The sequence below is a fragment of the Brachycentrus maculatus genome, unplaced genomic scaffold, assembly GCF_059751285.1.
Source record: "Brachycentrus maculatus isolate JH-2025_06_01 unplaced genomic scaffold, ASM5975128v1 h1tg000068l, whole genome shotgun sequence".
NCBI classification, from domain to species: Eukaryota; Metazoa; Arthropoda; class Insecta; order Trichoptera; family Brachycentridae; genus Brachycentrus; species Brachycentrus maculatus.
In genome coordinates, this window is record NW_028280822.1 from 1507294 (window position 1) to 1523734 (window position 16441).

General features: G+C 33.0%; 1 protein-coding gene across 1 annotated transcript; it reads right to left on the bottom strand.

Moving 5' to 3' along the window:
* Positions 1–1031: 1031 nt before the first annotated feature.
* LOC148311308 (putative serine protease K12H4.7) lies at positions 1032–11148 on the bottom strand. Its single transcript, XM_088256822.1, has 7 exons — positions 10927–11148; positions 7088–7272; positions 5702–5934; positions 4977–5115; positions 4053–4330; positions 2106–2241; positions 1032–1330 (listed from the first exon to the last, which is right to left on the bottom strand). Exons 1-7 carry the CDS (start codon positions 11146–11148, stop codon positions 1051–1053), a joined length of 1473 nt encoding a protein of 490 aa, XP_088112948.1. The 3' UTR covers positions 1032–1050.
* Between the last annotated feature and the right edge of the window lie 5293 nt (positions 11149–16441).

Consider the following 16441-nt stretch of genomic DNA (forward strand, 5'->3'; position numbering starts at 1 on the left):
AAGAATTAAAAGGACAAAAACAAATTGTATTTATTACTGGAACTTGCAGAATAACTTATTGAAGGAGGTTAATGAAATTTATCCGATGTATCCGGTGTATAAATTTATATCCTCAAAAAATCAAAGTAATTGTTTTTATTCATTAAACATTATTTAAAATTTTACTGTCTTTTTTTAAAATATATAATAAACATATTCTTTGATATTTCTTAACTATTTTAGTACATTTTTTTCTATATCCTACCTTTTTGTACATTAAAATTACATATACCTACCTACGTATTACATTGTCTGGATGGGTTTTTTGTTAATACATATATGTTATATGTATATATATATATATATATATATATATATATATATATATATATATATATATATATATATATATATATATATATATATATATATATATATATATATGTGTGCGTGTGTCTGTGTGTGTGTGTGTTGTAAACACGCCCAACTCGATTTGCTCATAACATATGTACATTTTGATAGTCAAGCACTCCGTTTCATATTTAGTATTTTTTTTTTATATATATTTTTTATCTAAACCCACCATCCACCCGCAGCGGTTAAAAGGTCCTGGGGGATTCTTCGCGGAGAATGAGATATAATTCAACATAGCGGTAGCTCTTCCTACAGGCATAACCATCGGCAGGTTGGTCCTGTGTATAGGAATGTTAAGCAATCTATGTCGACGCTTTCTTAGGTAACTATCGGGAACATACAGACCAATGTTCCGGATAATTTCAGGATTATCGATCATACCGCGCAACAATCGATCGCAAAAATGCGTAATCATACCCTGGAGAAACTCGGTCGGGTAGAATGTGAAACAATCAATGTCGACGCTGACATGACATGACGCATATAGGTCTTGAGAGTGAGCTATTATACAGAGGAAGGTCACAATATACCTAATATTGTCGCAGTGACATAAGGGATGCAAGATCCCTTGACCTCATAAAAAACTTAAAGTATTTATTGTAAGAAGTTTATTGTTGTATCATTTGCAAGGACAAAATACAATATTTGATGACACGATTACACGGTTATCCACTTGAGCACGGCCGCCCTGGTGTTGGCTCTGGCCTGCGTGAGCTGCGGGAGGTCCAGCGGGGAGCTGCCCTGCAAGTCCATGCAGTGGGACGTCCCGGTGATTAGCTCTGCTGGCAACTCCTCAGACTGGTCCTCCACGATGCCCAGCCGGTGCCACGGGTCTATGGTCCCGTGGATCGAGATCACTTTGGTGGTGTCGGGCTTCAGTCCTCCGTACTTAGCGTTTGTGCGATCGATCCCGGCGTTCAAGAACTCCGCGTTGATGCTGGAAACGAATTGATCATAATAAATCAAAATCATGTTCGCGTCTGCAGCGCGTTTGGCTACCGTGCTGGAGGGCCCCGGTTCGATTCTCAGATAGTATGTAGAAAAAAATGGTAACATACACAAAACAACAATATCCAAAGAAACACATCAAACAAATTCTAACACATACCTCTTTTGGTAAAAAAAAATATTACTGTGCAATAAAGTTGTACAACTTGTCATAAAGTCCATAATGCCATTAAATATTATTTGAACCCTTATCCGCACCCCAATGGTGCATAGTGCACTGCATCATATCAACTCAGTGTTATCTTGATCGTTAACACACGAAGGAAAGGTGATCAGCCCTCTACTTCAGGTACCAGTCTAGGGTAATATTGAATAAATATTTAAGTGAAAAAATCACTTATATTTATTAGACCCCCCTCTGGGAACCGAACCCAGGACCTCCAGAACGGTAGCCGAGCGTGCTGACCATTACACTACGGAGGCGGACAGTAAATATTGAAACTAAATAAAATATTGCTATTCATAAATGGATAATGGAAGTAGGCAGATCTGAATGATGTCTGAATGAGGCCATGTCGTTATGATTGCATAATAATATTTCTTAAATTATAATTTTGAATAGATGTAAAATGTGCGTCAGCGTTCTGAATTAGTATTCCGTGAATTCCTCCTTAATTTTAAGTATCGTATCCAAATGCCCGATACGAAAAACAGTCCATCGTAAGAACTTAGTCTTCCGATATTGAATTAATATATTTTCTTACTTCTGTCCGTAAAGATCCGCACACAAGTGGTCCGCAAAATAGGAAAGCGGATAAGTGTCGCCGAAGGGTTGATTCTCCGAGTTTGTCGTTTGGTAATAACCGTATTCCGAGCAAGTCTGCCATAGCCACGCCCGAGCTGCAAATTATAGTAATTTTTAATAAAAGTTTTACTTGGTAAATAACACTATTTCTTAAAATCTATTGTGACACGTGTTCCGATGCATTCCGCGTCATTTTCAAACACCCTATGTGAAGTTAATTCTAAATTTTAGAGTTGAGTGCTTGGGACGTTGAAGGTTAACGAGGGGGTAGGACCTGTTTCTTTTTTAAATTTATTTATTTAATCATTATTATTATTTTTACTTTTTATTTCTTATCAGTGGGAACATAGACATAGAGGGGGGAGATATTATTCATTGTAATATTGCTAATTATGGGCTTATCATTACATATATTACTAAGTAAAACTTAAATAAAAAATTATCTGGAAAATTTTTTTAATTAAAAATTCGGATTCTCGGCAAGATTACGTGTGCAAGCACCTTCCCAGGTACGCTGAGTAGCGTAAATCCGCGGTAGTTGTCACAGTTGAATGGATCACGCTTCTTATGTAACACGGTAATCTCCCCATTTACCCAGTCTCTTGGGCATCGCTCTTCTTCCCACACACTGGACATTAATTGGTGTAAAGGGCCAATAATGCCAGTAACGCTGCATTTCAAGAATTCCGGGTGGATACTATCAACACCAGGGGCAGTCCCATTTTTCAATTTCGACACAGCAGCTGCGATTTCTGCCTGTGTCGGTGGACCATCAGGTATGGCGACCACCCGCGGAATGCTTGACGCAGCTTCCGTGGGAATATCGAGGATGATTGGTGGAGGAGGGCGATTTAAGACCTTGTGGAAATGATCACGCCATATTTCCTTTATACGATCCAGGCATCAGGTTCGCGCCGCCCAGGACGACCACTGCTGACAATTCGTCGGCAGTTCTCGTCAGAACTTCGGAACGCGAATCTGACTTGGGAGGATGCAAGGGAGCTGGCAGCCGACAGAAAAGCCTGGAGATAGTTTGTGGACTCCATATGCTCCACCTTGGGAGCGGATATGGTTTAAATAATAAAACTTAAATTAAAATTAATAGATTTTAGAACACAGTGGCTGCCGAATCAATTAATGAATTCATAGTCATTTTATTAAACTTGATATAGAACAGAATGTTGTAAATACCAATATGTATTAATAATGACGGGTGTTTATTAATCTTTCCACTGAAAAATAATATGAAACAGCACCTAAAATTTCTTCATCCTTCATCGTCCCAATAACTGATGAGACACCTCAAGATATCCCTCACCTGTTATGCTTTGCCCTCCATTTCAGCTTTTAAAGACTGGAAACGCGTTGCAGGAGCCTGGGTGAGGACTTATCCGACATCGGATCTGTGTAAGTTCATAAGGAACTCTCACGAGAGGTGGTATCATACACGATTAAAAATGACATTGGTACCAAAAACTAATGCCCTTTACTTATGTATGTATTGGGCATTGGTTTTGTCCTTGACATTTGTTTTCTTACATTCGACTACTATTTCGAACCCTTGAAAAAAAACCTGCCTAATACATTTTTTTAATGTAGAGAGGCGCTTTGTTACATCAGACCCGTTTTAAATTCGACCCCGGTTTTTTTTAAATTTATTTATTTGTCAGTCACCCAGTGACAGTGTGTTTCTGCGAATGTCAAGTCCTATTTTTATTTAAAACCAAAATAATAAAAAAATATATAGTTTTAATGCTTTTAGCTTTCTCATATTAGAAATTATGACTGCAATTCTAGAATTAGGTTAAGAAAGAAGGGTGCATGCTTGAGTGGGGAGTTAGATTTCTGCCTGTGTTAAACTATTTAGAAAGTTCTCCTTCGTTTCACACACTATGCTAAAACTTACTGGTGAAGATGTCCTCATCTTCAAACGAAGTGTCGGTATAATAATCCTTCAGGTATTGGTATTCGGAAGAATAGCAGTACGGCAGTGCCTGGATTCTGATGTAGTGTCCCAGCCTCTCCAAGGGATCGTTGCCATTATTAGGGTTTAGTAATTCTTCACACTCCAGAGCAATTTGGCCCCTCCTGGCGTACTGGACCAACCCTGAGAAGGATCCGGTGATGAGGGAATAGAATGTCTGTACATCCAGCTCGTTTGTGATGTCAATCGTGTCGCAGATTCTACAAAATGTTACAATTTGTCATTAAAAGAAATTTTCATTAAACCATAACATTAACCTTTTTTATAGGAAGCTATCTTATTTTTTGATTCGGCATTAACTTTGTGGAATGAAATGTTAATTAATAAAAAACACTTGTATGATACCACATATTGAGTTTTATTTCATTACACACGACTACAAACTACAGTTGTTTTAATCGTCGTAATAAATTATATTTTTTTCATATTCTTCGCGAAATAGCACAACCGGCATTTTTTCTTCTTTGATAAATATTTTTTTTGTCAGTGCAAACATAGACAATAGGGGGAGGATTTAGTCATTGTCATATTGTTAATTATGGGTTTATTATAAAAAAGTTGCAGTTAATGACTTATGGTATTAATAATTTATAGGATTTCTATGTTTTTTTCGTTACATTTAGGATCATTATCTATTAAATCTTTTGTCGTTGCTGGGCATGTGCCTACTCTGGGTCCATGTATGATGCTGTCTCACAGCCGTATAAGAGAATAGGAGCGATGCACATATTACATAGGCAGCTTTTGTTCTTCATCTAGTACAAATCCGAGATTTTTTTGATAGGTGAGATAAAATATCGTATACAGTTACAATCTGCCGGATCTTTACTATGAGTTATGACTTACCCATATAACGTTGATACTTTCTGCGCTCCTTCTTTGGTTTTTAACAATTCCTCCGTCATAGAAACTCCGTCTCTGATAGCATTCAGACATTCTGTGCTACCCTCTGATTCCATAGCGTCGTTGACGGTCTCTAGATACTCTGCAATAAACCCGTCAAAACAAAGTATGAAATCAATTCGTTAAACTTTTCAAATGAGAATGTCAATATAAAATATAATAGATACGGGCTCACAATTTTTGTATTCCTCCATAATATAATTACGTATTACATGAAAGTATTTTAATGTAAAGCAATTCATTTGCAGCGACGGAAATAAATAATTTGTGAAAAAATCGGGAATAAAATCACCAAACTCAAACGTTTCTGTGTGTGCGCGTTTGGCGTGCTTTTTAAGAATACGCGAATATCGTAACGTGTGTGTTTACTCCGCCAGCCGCCAGTAGTGCGCAGATCGTTTTACGCGACGGTCGTGTCGCTACGCTAGCTACTGCGGTACTTGCGATGTTTTTTTTACCAGAATTAACATTACAAAATTGCTACATCTCAACTTCAACTATGGTCAATAAAAGTAACATTTAGGAATATTCACATTTTTCCCCGTTTCAAACCACATTTTTATACGGTGTACGAAATTCATATCACCGGTGCACTTAGAAGTTTTTAGCACTGTAAGGGAAGGGTTAAAATGGGGACATGAAAGAAAAAAAATCTACAAAAATGTTACCGAAGAAATCGGCTTTAGCCAATACAGGTCCGCTGGAAGCGACCGCGCCATCGATGACGTCAGGATACTTCAGCCTAATCCACGTTGCCATGTTCGCAGCGTACGATCCTCCAAACACAATCACTTTGCTCTTCTCGAATCTCGACTCTGCTTTCAGTTCCTTGATCAGTCCGATGACGTCAGCAAGGGCTTGATCAACGTTCAAGAATTTCAAGTTTTCAGTAGAGGTGTCTCTAAAAAATTACAAATATGTATATCAAATCCTACATTACGTAGTCGTACAGGAGAAAGTGACCGACTACCAAAACGTAAAATGTTTAGGAGGGCCATTTAAGTCAATTTTGCTCGGCAAGAAAATAAACACCAATGCAGTTAGTCATTTAACAAGTCAATATATTATACTTCCAAGTTTAAAATACTTTAGGATTTTTTCAGGGCAATATTAAGCTAGTAAGATATCAAATAGTCAATGATCACGTTTTTGTAAAACAATGCACTAGGTTACTTTCTCCTGTATGACTACGATTTGTTCCTTAGCTTATATTTTTTATCCATTTTAATACAATACATAAAAAAATATGTTTTTTTTTCAATATTAATTCTTGATCGTTTACCAATTCCTTTGGGCCTTATTTGTGTAATATATCCTCTGTCTATCGCTGAAATTTAAAAACTAACTAACTAACCATCACGCTGCTTCCCCGTAGGGATAGGCAGAGAGAATAGAACGCCACACCACTCTGTGTTTGTAAACATTCTTTGCCTCTTCCACGTTCATACATCTCCTCATACATACCCGCCGATTATTTAGACTCCTAACCTGACCGCTTTCAAGTATTTGACATACCTGATTATGCCAAGTTTTTATCGGTCGTCCTCTGCTCCTTTTTTTAACGAAATTTAAGTATTATTTTTATTATTGATTTATGTGATACATAAACACCATTTGATAGTGCGTCACTTGTACCACCCCATCGAATTATCCATTCTGTAAATATCCCTCAGCCATACATAGTTTTCATCTGTTACATGTTATTTTTTAATTTTGTCGTAACAAATTCACACACACAGAATTTATTCCACCAGAGACGTCACATGTATATTGGATTTTTTTTAATCTACTCGTACTTATATGGAAAAAATATTTTTATAATTTCTTTCAATAACTCTCCTTACCTTTCAATAACTCTTTTCCATACAAAACCATGTTATAATTTCGAAAAAAAACTCATTTTTCCAATACAAAAACAGCGTTGTCCACGTATATTCTAAAAATCAATTTCGCAAAATGTTACCTGGATTTATAGAAGATTAAGTTGCAACTTAACAAATACTGGGCCTTAAACTGCCAAACTTCTACGTATTCAGGAGAAAAATAATACTTACGGTACGGGGTGAGAGTTTCCGTAATAGCGATGCTCCGTGTACATCAAGTACGCTCCAACATCTCTGCCTATTTCGAACATGTGACCCCCGGCTACGAAACCCGTGTTGATGGTCCATTCTCCTCCCAGCATGATGAATATCGGAGAGTTGTCCACTTTGAAGAATTGGTCATTTGTAATGTAACGCTGTGAGCAAAGGAAACATACGTTTGAGTTTAGTTCCGGCTCTCAAGGTCAGTGGCGAAAATCGGCGTTTATTAGAGAAAATGTTAGGGAATTTAACAGATCAGTGACATCAAGTTATACGCACATACGTGTATTACAAAACAAGAACTTGTACTGTTTCGATTAAAAATTCTTCATTTGTAAAAAAATTATTTGGAAGAGAGGGAAAGGAGAAAGTGGAAATATCAAAGCTCAAGACAAAAGGACAAATTGTATGAAACTAGGAACACACTACGGTATCAATGTCGAATGTTGAATGATCTCAGCGTTGACAATGTCCAGTTGAACATCCAATCCCCATATTCACTGTTAACCAGTTTTGATGTAAACAAATAAAGGAAAAATGATTAATGTTTTTTTAAAACATTTTTAGTGTGTCCAAATACTTACAAAAAATCTGGATTATCTCCAAGTATAGGAGTTATTTTTCATGTTATTTTTTGACATATCGTCAAAGATGAAGAAGAATATGGAAGTCTGGGCATTTACGGGGCTGACGACCGTCATAGGCTGGTTTAAGTGATCACTTTACACACGTGTAACATTCACCAATTCTACCCATTATTGACAACCACACTACTCAAATTCTTGAAAGTTCTAAATATATATGAACCAATTTTAAAACATTGTTCTTGAATCACTAGAATTTCACTAGAGACATCTATTGGTGAGACGTAAATGCCCAGACTTACATATTCTTCTTCATCTTTGATGAGATGTCGAAAAATAGTATGCTATATTTTTTCTTTAACCGGTTCATAAAGAACCTTCTAACCCTTATCCACTCTCAATAGTGCACAGGGCACTGCATCGTATTGACGCAGTATTATGTTGATTATTACTTACACGAAGGTAAGGTGATCACGCCTGCACTTCAGGGACCAGTCCAGGGTAATATTAAATAAATATTAGAGTTTCAAACCATTCATATTTAGTTTAACCCTTTTTTTCTCTGAGAATCGAACCCGGGACCCCCAACATGGTAGTTAAACACGCTAAGCATTACACCACTGAAGCAGATGAACAACACTACTAATTTATGGAACTCATACATATAAATCTCATGACGCTGCATGTTTTAGTTCACGTAGATGGCTTCTATGATTGGTTTGATAAAGCTTTTATATAGTACCTAGAGACCCTTTTATTTACATGTATGCAATATCCTAACCGGATTATTTTACAAACTGGGAAACAAATATTTATTTTCTATTTTTAAAATCATCTGTTCAGGCTCACAGTATTTTATCTAGGGTTTTGAAATTATCTGGATATTATCCAAATTCTATACAAACTTATTGTTTTCATGGAATGATTTAATTAAAATAGATAAATTAACAGATAATATAATACAATAAAAGATAAGATTACAATATCATCTCCGGTATCTTTTCAATTAAAATTTGTATCACAGCCAAAAAATATTGCTTGATCTTGAAACAAACTATTTGTAATCTTTATATATATATATATATATATATATATATATATATATACACATATGTATATATATATATATATATATATATATATATATAATATATATATATATATATATATATATATATATATATATATATATATATATATATATATATATATATATATATATATAATTTTGGATGATTTATATAGCGCCATTTTCGTAAAAAACTACCTCAAGGGCGCTTATACATGTATGAATTTTGATATGAAAATGATAATGTGAGAACTTATCGAACTTTTTACTGTGCAACAGATCTTTTTAGGTAAATCCTGAAGGTTAATTATCCATTTGAAAAATATTAAGTATATTTGAAAAAATAATTAAACAATACCATTTCTTCAAAATGCAAAAACAACACTTTCTGCCCTGTAGCGGGTAAATATTAAGTTAGAAATATTCCGCTTTTGCTGGGATATGGTACATTTTCTATGCATACCAAAAACATGCACAACTAAATATTGATGATTTTTGATTTATGACGTTCTTGAAATGAGTGAGCGATATATTATATATATGTGTGTGTGTGTGTGTGCGCGCGCGCGCGCGTGTGTGTGTGTATCAAATAGTCGCTTTGCACTTTATTTAACTTTGCGAAATATTGCAATTTTAGTAAAACTTTATTGTTATTTTAGATTTTTATTTCATAGCGATAAAGTCAATTAAACTGGGGTTTCATACTTAATAACGTTTTTTTATTGATTGATAAAAAAACTCAAAAAAGAATCCTCCTTATTGAATATAATGTCCTTGCAACTCGTTTGATAGCTTGGTTTTTCTGTCGTTAATAAACAAGACGACTTCTCAGTTTGCTTTTAAGGTTAATGCTTGATTTGTGGATTTGTGGACAGAGCCCCTTCGTAAGGGTCAAAGAGCCTATGCGACTCGGGAACCACATTTTGACAACCTATGTGACCTAATTATTCATACGTAATGGCGAATAATATACCTCCATTTCGAAGGTTCAAAGTGTAAAACAATTAAATACTTAAACCCCAATATACGATAAATCGCAACTGAATTTCCTTAAACCCAGGTAAAATTTAATGAAATTCATTTTTTGATTGTTTAAAATACCGTTTTTATATTAAACAAATAAGTTTATTTCGATATAAATATATGGTATTGTAAAGAGAAGAGTTATTGAAAGGTAAGGCATTAAAAAATATGTATATATTTTTTTCAATGTATATTCTAAAAAAGTAAAATTCCGAAACACAATTGTTTAAAAATTGTGTGCAGTGACACGACCGGCTTCTCGTGCAGCCGAATGCATACTGAATCGTCTAGATCGCGAGTTACCCCTTAAGTTTCCGAGTTCGTAAATCAGTATTATATACGTAATTGAACATTAGCGAACACAATCGTTTGATAATTTTATTGTGTACTAGTTTTACCCGGTCACCTAGTTAAAAAAAAAAGAAAAAAAAGATAGCACACCTTTCTATGACCATAATTTTACGATGCTTGTGATAATAAATATATTTTTTTAAATTATGAAACAACATTGCAATAATTGGAAATGCTACGTGGAGGCAGCTGTCAAGAAGCATGTTTTCTGCTATGAGCAATGTTCAGTTTTGCGAACCTTTCTGTTACTTTCAACAGATAGCGCTGTCATTAGAGATAATATATATATATATATATATATATATATATATATATATATATATATATATATATATATATATATATATATATATATATATATATGTATATTTATATACATATATATATATATATATATATATATATATATATATATATATATATATATATATATATATATATATATATATATATATATATATATATATATATATATATATAATAACATAGGAAATGCGACGTTGCGTCAAAAATTCAAATTAACCGATGAATGACTTTGAAATTTTTAACAAACTAATCTTAGATTTTTATTGTACAGTTGAACCTCTCATAACGAGCAAAATTCGTTCCCTGAAGTCCCAGCTTACAAGCGAATGTCGTGAAAAAGGGACTCGCCCTTTCTATGTTACTCGTGGTGCGAAATATTGCTCAATAAGGGAGTAACTTTTGTAAAAAAATATGCTCGTTATGTGATTTACTCGTTATGAGAGGTTTCCCTTTATTTAAATAGATTGAATTCTCACCATAGAGTAAGTTGCGTTAGTGGATCCATTGTGATCAATGGGTTGTCTCGTGTAACGAACTGCCAGAGCTCTAGGATCCAGATTGCGGGACCTCGCGGGAGGTGGGGGCCCCCTGAACTGCTTGGAGAACAGCTTTATTGTTGGGTTCGTGTCCTTCTGAGGACGGGCCAACACCCCGCCACTCAAGACTGCGAATACCACCAATGCAGCCAAGGTACGCATTCTGAAATCAAAAACAAATTGTGGAGGTCCTCGCCAAAAAGTCCCATATACAAATTGCACAAAAATCCTTTAAATCTGTTGTTTGCTGTACTGTATTGAAATCTTGATTAAAGTTGAGACAAAACGTGACAAATTTTCATTGGCATTGACATTTTCAATTGCGGAAAATTTGTGTTGAAAATTCGAATGGTGAGCATATTGTCCTCTGAAGATCTTTAAATTATCTTTCTCTGCATTGTATGTATATCTCCACTACAATTAACATCGCACACACACACACACACACCATCTTAAGGTGGAGACTGACCGGAGCATTTCGTCGTAACGTAACACGTTACGATGCGAGCATTCAGGCAGTCAGTACAGCGAGCCGAGCGCTCCATCCATTGTTTCGGATGCTCGGTGATGCTCGCCGCGAGAGATGTTACGACGTTATGTTACGACGTGTTTGGACAGCCGAGCAGACTGAGAATATTTTAAGAACATTTTTAATATTAATATGAAAATACATATGCAGTTTTTGGAGACATCTCCCGAAGAAACGATAGAAGTCTCGAAAGGTCAATGGTCATGGGAGGAAACGTTAACTCGAAAGTGTGCAATCTCGACTTAATGATGCAATATTATAAAGTTTTCAACGTTCTATAAACTGGCAAAATACAATACGTAGTTTGAAATGTCATATTTAAGTGATTTTACAAATAAATTTAACTTAATGTTTAATAGGGGGTATTTTACTCAGGCTAAAAGCTTTAAATAACAGGGATTATTCAAACAAGGAATTAGAGTTAACGTTTTTTGCTAGAACACCCACGATATACACTCTGAGTGAGTGTGTTTTTACATTTTGAGTGTGTCCAAATACTTGTTCACAAATCTGGATTATCTCCAATTAGGGGTTATGTCACTGTATAAAAAATACAATGCGCTGTTTATTGCATTTCGAGAAAATCCAATATAAAATAATTGTTAAAAATGCATTATTTCACAAAAAAGTAATTGACTAAATCCACGTATATTTTAATAGGTGAACGCAAAATGTAATTATAACTGTATTTAAAAAAAACAATGCGCTTTTAGTTCATTTCGAGAAATATTGAATAAAAAAATTGTCATTAAAATAATATACATTTTTTCACAAAAAAAAATCATTGACCATATATATCCACCCTTTCGAGGAAAGGTATGTTTTAAGCAGTGGACATAAAAGAAAATATACGCTAAGCAATTTTTAAACATTCATAAAAATCTATGAAGGGAAGAAAATATAACATGGGGAATCAATAAAGAGTATTATTAATTTAATGAAATTAATCCGTGTCTCAAATATAACATAATAATAATAATAATATACTATTATTATGAACATATTAACGCACCGCTAGCTATAAGTTATAAGCACATAAATATTTTATATTATTTCGAGAAATAAAAATACTTTGTGTTCTGATCCACTCACATTTTTATTAACCAACTAGTTTCGGCAACAACCTGTTGCCCTCTTCAGGGTTTCATTTATTACTGAAACCCTGAAGAGCGCAGCAGGTTGAAGCCGAAACTAGTTGGTTAATAAAAATGTGAGTGGATCAGAACACAAAGTATTTTTATTTCTCGAAATAATATATCAATATGATCCACAAAGTTAATGCTTTCAATATTCAAAACATAAATATTTTATTCAGGACATCGTTTCATAGAAAAAATAACAATTTATACTGTAATTGTAATTGTCATTTTTTCTATTGAGTTCATAAATTAATACATACATATATTATTATCAACCTACTTATTTGTAATACCTTATATCTGTAATATATATTAATTATGAAATAAAAATCAGTTTTTAGTGTTATTGCAATCAGACAATTGAAAAAATAAATAATTAATTCTTACCTTACTGATAACTATAATGAATTAGTGCCAAATGTGTTTAATGTCGAGTATTGTTACAGTATTTATGGCCTATATTAGCTTATCTTCACAATGTTACAGTGTTTCTCAAAATGTTTTAATGAGGTATAAGAAATCATTTTTTATGTTCATTTCAGATCATGGCCAATAACTCCGTTATTCTAAGGAGATAGCACATATACTTCAGTAGAAACTCTTTAATTTGTATGTAAGGTCCGAATCCTGGATTATAATCACATACACGAGAAACGCTAGAAAATATCCTTTTAATTTTATTATTTTAACTTATAATTTGACCAGTACATTTATTCACAAATTTTTGAGTATGTCCAAATACTTTGTGGTCCCGTGGTTAGTGTCGCGGACTCTTAAGTCATAGTTTCTCGGTTCTAACCCACTCTACCACAATTTGATTTCTAATAATGAGCCGCTTAGGCTTACAGAAATAGTATGAAATTGAAATATTTGTGTAAATAATAAAAACACAAATATTTCTCTTTAATTTTTTTTAAATACTTGCCCACAAATCTGGATTATATCCAGGTATTTGGAAAATGCTGTAAATAAATTAACTGGTCAAATTATAATCTAAAATAATAAAATATTAAGGATATTTTTTAGCATATTCTTAAGTCATTACAGCATCGGCCAAGCTGCCGGACTATGGAATGAATTACCTCCTCTTGTATTATTCTTCTCTGGTTTCTTCTACCTCTCCTTCCAAACTCCTTACCTGATCCTACTTCCTTTATTTTCCTAGTTCTTTTTTTTCAGTTAATTTAATATTCAACATTGTAATTATTTATTTAATCGTACTAACAATGAATTTTAATTAATATTTTTTTGAACTTACGAACAAGCACTATCTTTCTTCTCATTAAAAACAGTTCTATAGCGCTCAAAATTTTGAACAGCATTAGTTTTAAGTGAGTGGTTGGAAGGTATTACTTGTTATCAATAAGCCAGATTAAGCCAGATTAAGCCCCAGTATTCATTAAGTCTCAACATAATTTTCTCTAAATCCAGGTAACATTTTACCTAATTGATTTTTATTAAAACATCCTTTTTGCAATGCAAAAAAGTTTTTTTTGGAAATAAATATGTGGTTTTGAAAAAAAAAGAGTTATTGAAAGGTAAAGAGTTGAAAAAAAATCCTTGTACATACTAAAAAACATTTTTTTTATACATAAAAAAATCGGGAGTGAATAGACATGTGACTTCTCCGATGTAATGAATTCTGTTTTTGCGAATACCTCGTTAACGTACATACATTTTGTACAAAAAGTTTAATTAAATAAACATGCGTATATTGAAAAATATAAAGAGAGTTGAAGAAACACTGGTTGATGTTTTCACCTACTACAGTGATTGATAGCCCCATTCCCATTGCGTTTAGTATGACAATTTGATACATTTCAGAGTGATTATACGGTTTTGCGTTATCTCAAGCGATTCCTTCACTCCTCACGCTTCACACAGGCTACTACTTACATAAAACTATTCTTTGATGCCTACAATTTAATCGTTCCTATACTGCAAACAACAACTAATTGATTTTTTCGATAAAAATGAGTTATCTAACATGATTGTCATCAGTTTTCAAGGTCTATATACTGGTAAAACCCACTAAACGTTAAGATACTCCGTTATTAAGTTATTAAAGGACATTTAATAAAAAAAGCGTAAGTTTTTTTACTCACTGCTTTTCCAAAAACATACATATTTTTAATGATGCAATATGTTGCCAACATACTGATATAACAAATAATATACTTCAATTATACATATATAAATATATATATATATATATATATATATATATATATATATATATATATATATATATATATATATATATATGTATATATATATATATATGTATATATATAATTAAATATATATATATATATATATATATATATATATATATATATATATATTTATATATATATATAAATATGTACATTTCAAAATAAGTGTTTTCGTAATCAGAATGAATTAATCAATTTTTCTTATTACTTCAATTTTTATAAATGTACAATCACATTAATTTATAAAATAAAAATATCTTAATCTGGTAATATTTTCAATTAATATCTTATCTGTGATTATTTTTACCTGAAAAATAATAATGACAATTATATAAATATACATAATTATGTATGCTTCAGATACCAGTCCAAGGTAGTGGAAAATAAAATAAAAATGCGGTCAAAAAACACATATAATTTTTTGACTCCCTCAGGGAATCAAACCCGCGACCTCCAGCATGGTAACTTCTCTGTTTACTAATTATCAAACAACTTTATTGATTGGTTGGAAGATATTGCTTCTCAGGAATAAGCTTTCCAGTGTACATATGTTTTGTAAAATAAGTTCAATAAATAAATTTGCAATTGTATTACTATACCTAATACCTGTAATGTTAAGTACTTGTAGCGACTTTGCGTCGAAGTAATTGTAAAACATATTGCGTTGGAACTAGCAAATAGTATCATGGAGCGTGATGGGAATTAAACATTTAAAAAAACCTTCATATATAGCTCACTCCTTTCAACAACGTCATATATCTAATAAACTTGATTTTTCAGGAGATCGTTTTTAAAGTTTAAAAATATAATAAAAAGTATTAAAAATAAATATCAAGCTATTTATTGAACTTTTTACTGTGCAACAGATCTTTTAAGGTAAAACCGAAATGTTTTTTCTCCATTTGAAAAATAATTAGTTCATTTAAAAAAATAATTAAACAATACCTTTTCTTCAAAATGCAAAAAAAAACACTTTCTGCCCTGTAACGTGTAAATATTAAGTTAAAAATATGCCGCTTTTGCTGGGATAAAGTGCATTTTTTGGGCATTCCGAAAACATGCACAACTGGAAATTGACTATTTTTTATATATGACGTTGTTGAAAGGAGTGAGCGATATGTCACTAATGAAAAACATTTAGATTAGATTAAATGCTATCATAAAAGGCGTGAGTACGAAGTACATACGAGTATACGCATTGCAAAATTACATCCCATATGCATTATATAATAATAAAATTTTAATTTAATTTACTTTGTTTTAAAAAAAAATGTATAACGAACTCCCTCTCTAAACACAAGTGTCTTTTTTATTAGAGAGGTAGAAACGTTATATTTGAAATGTGTTGTATATGTTTTTGTAAAAAAAAAAAACAATAATAAAAAACTCTCAAATTTTATTTTTCACAACAATATGGAAATTTCAAATCCCTTCCCTGCTGGATCCCCCCGACGTTGACGACGACGATCACTCGGGAGATGTACTGGGCAGCACCAAGCAGCTTCTCTACACCTCTCATCCCGGTCCACTCTCGAACGTTCCGAAGCCAGGAAAGCTGCCTTCTTCCAACC

Bases quoted from the DNA above. Each gene is read 5' to 3' on its own strand.
- LOC148311308 (XM_088256822.1), bottom strand. From the start codon at position 11,148: ATGCGTACCTTGGCTGCATTGGTGGTATTCGCAGTCTTGAGTGGCGGG. The intron at 7,273-10,926 runs GTGAGAATTCAA...CTTTGCTCACAG, and splicing joins CTAACGCAACTTACTCTATG to CGTTACATTACAAATGACCA. The intron at 4,331-4,976 runs GTAAGTCATAAC...AACATTTTGTAG, and splicing joins AAAGTATCAACGTTATATGG to AATCTGCGACACGATTGACA.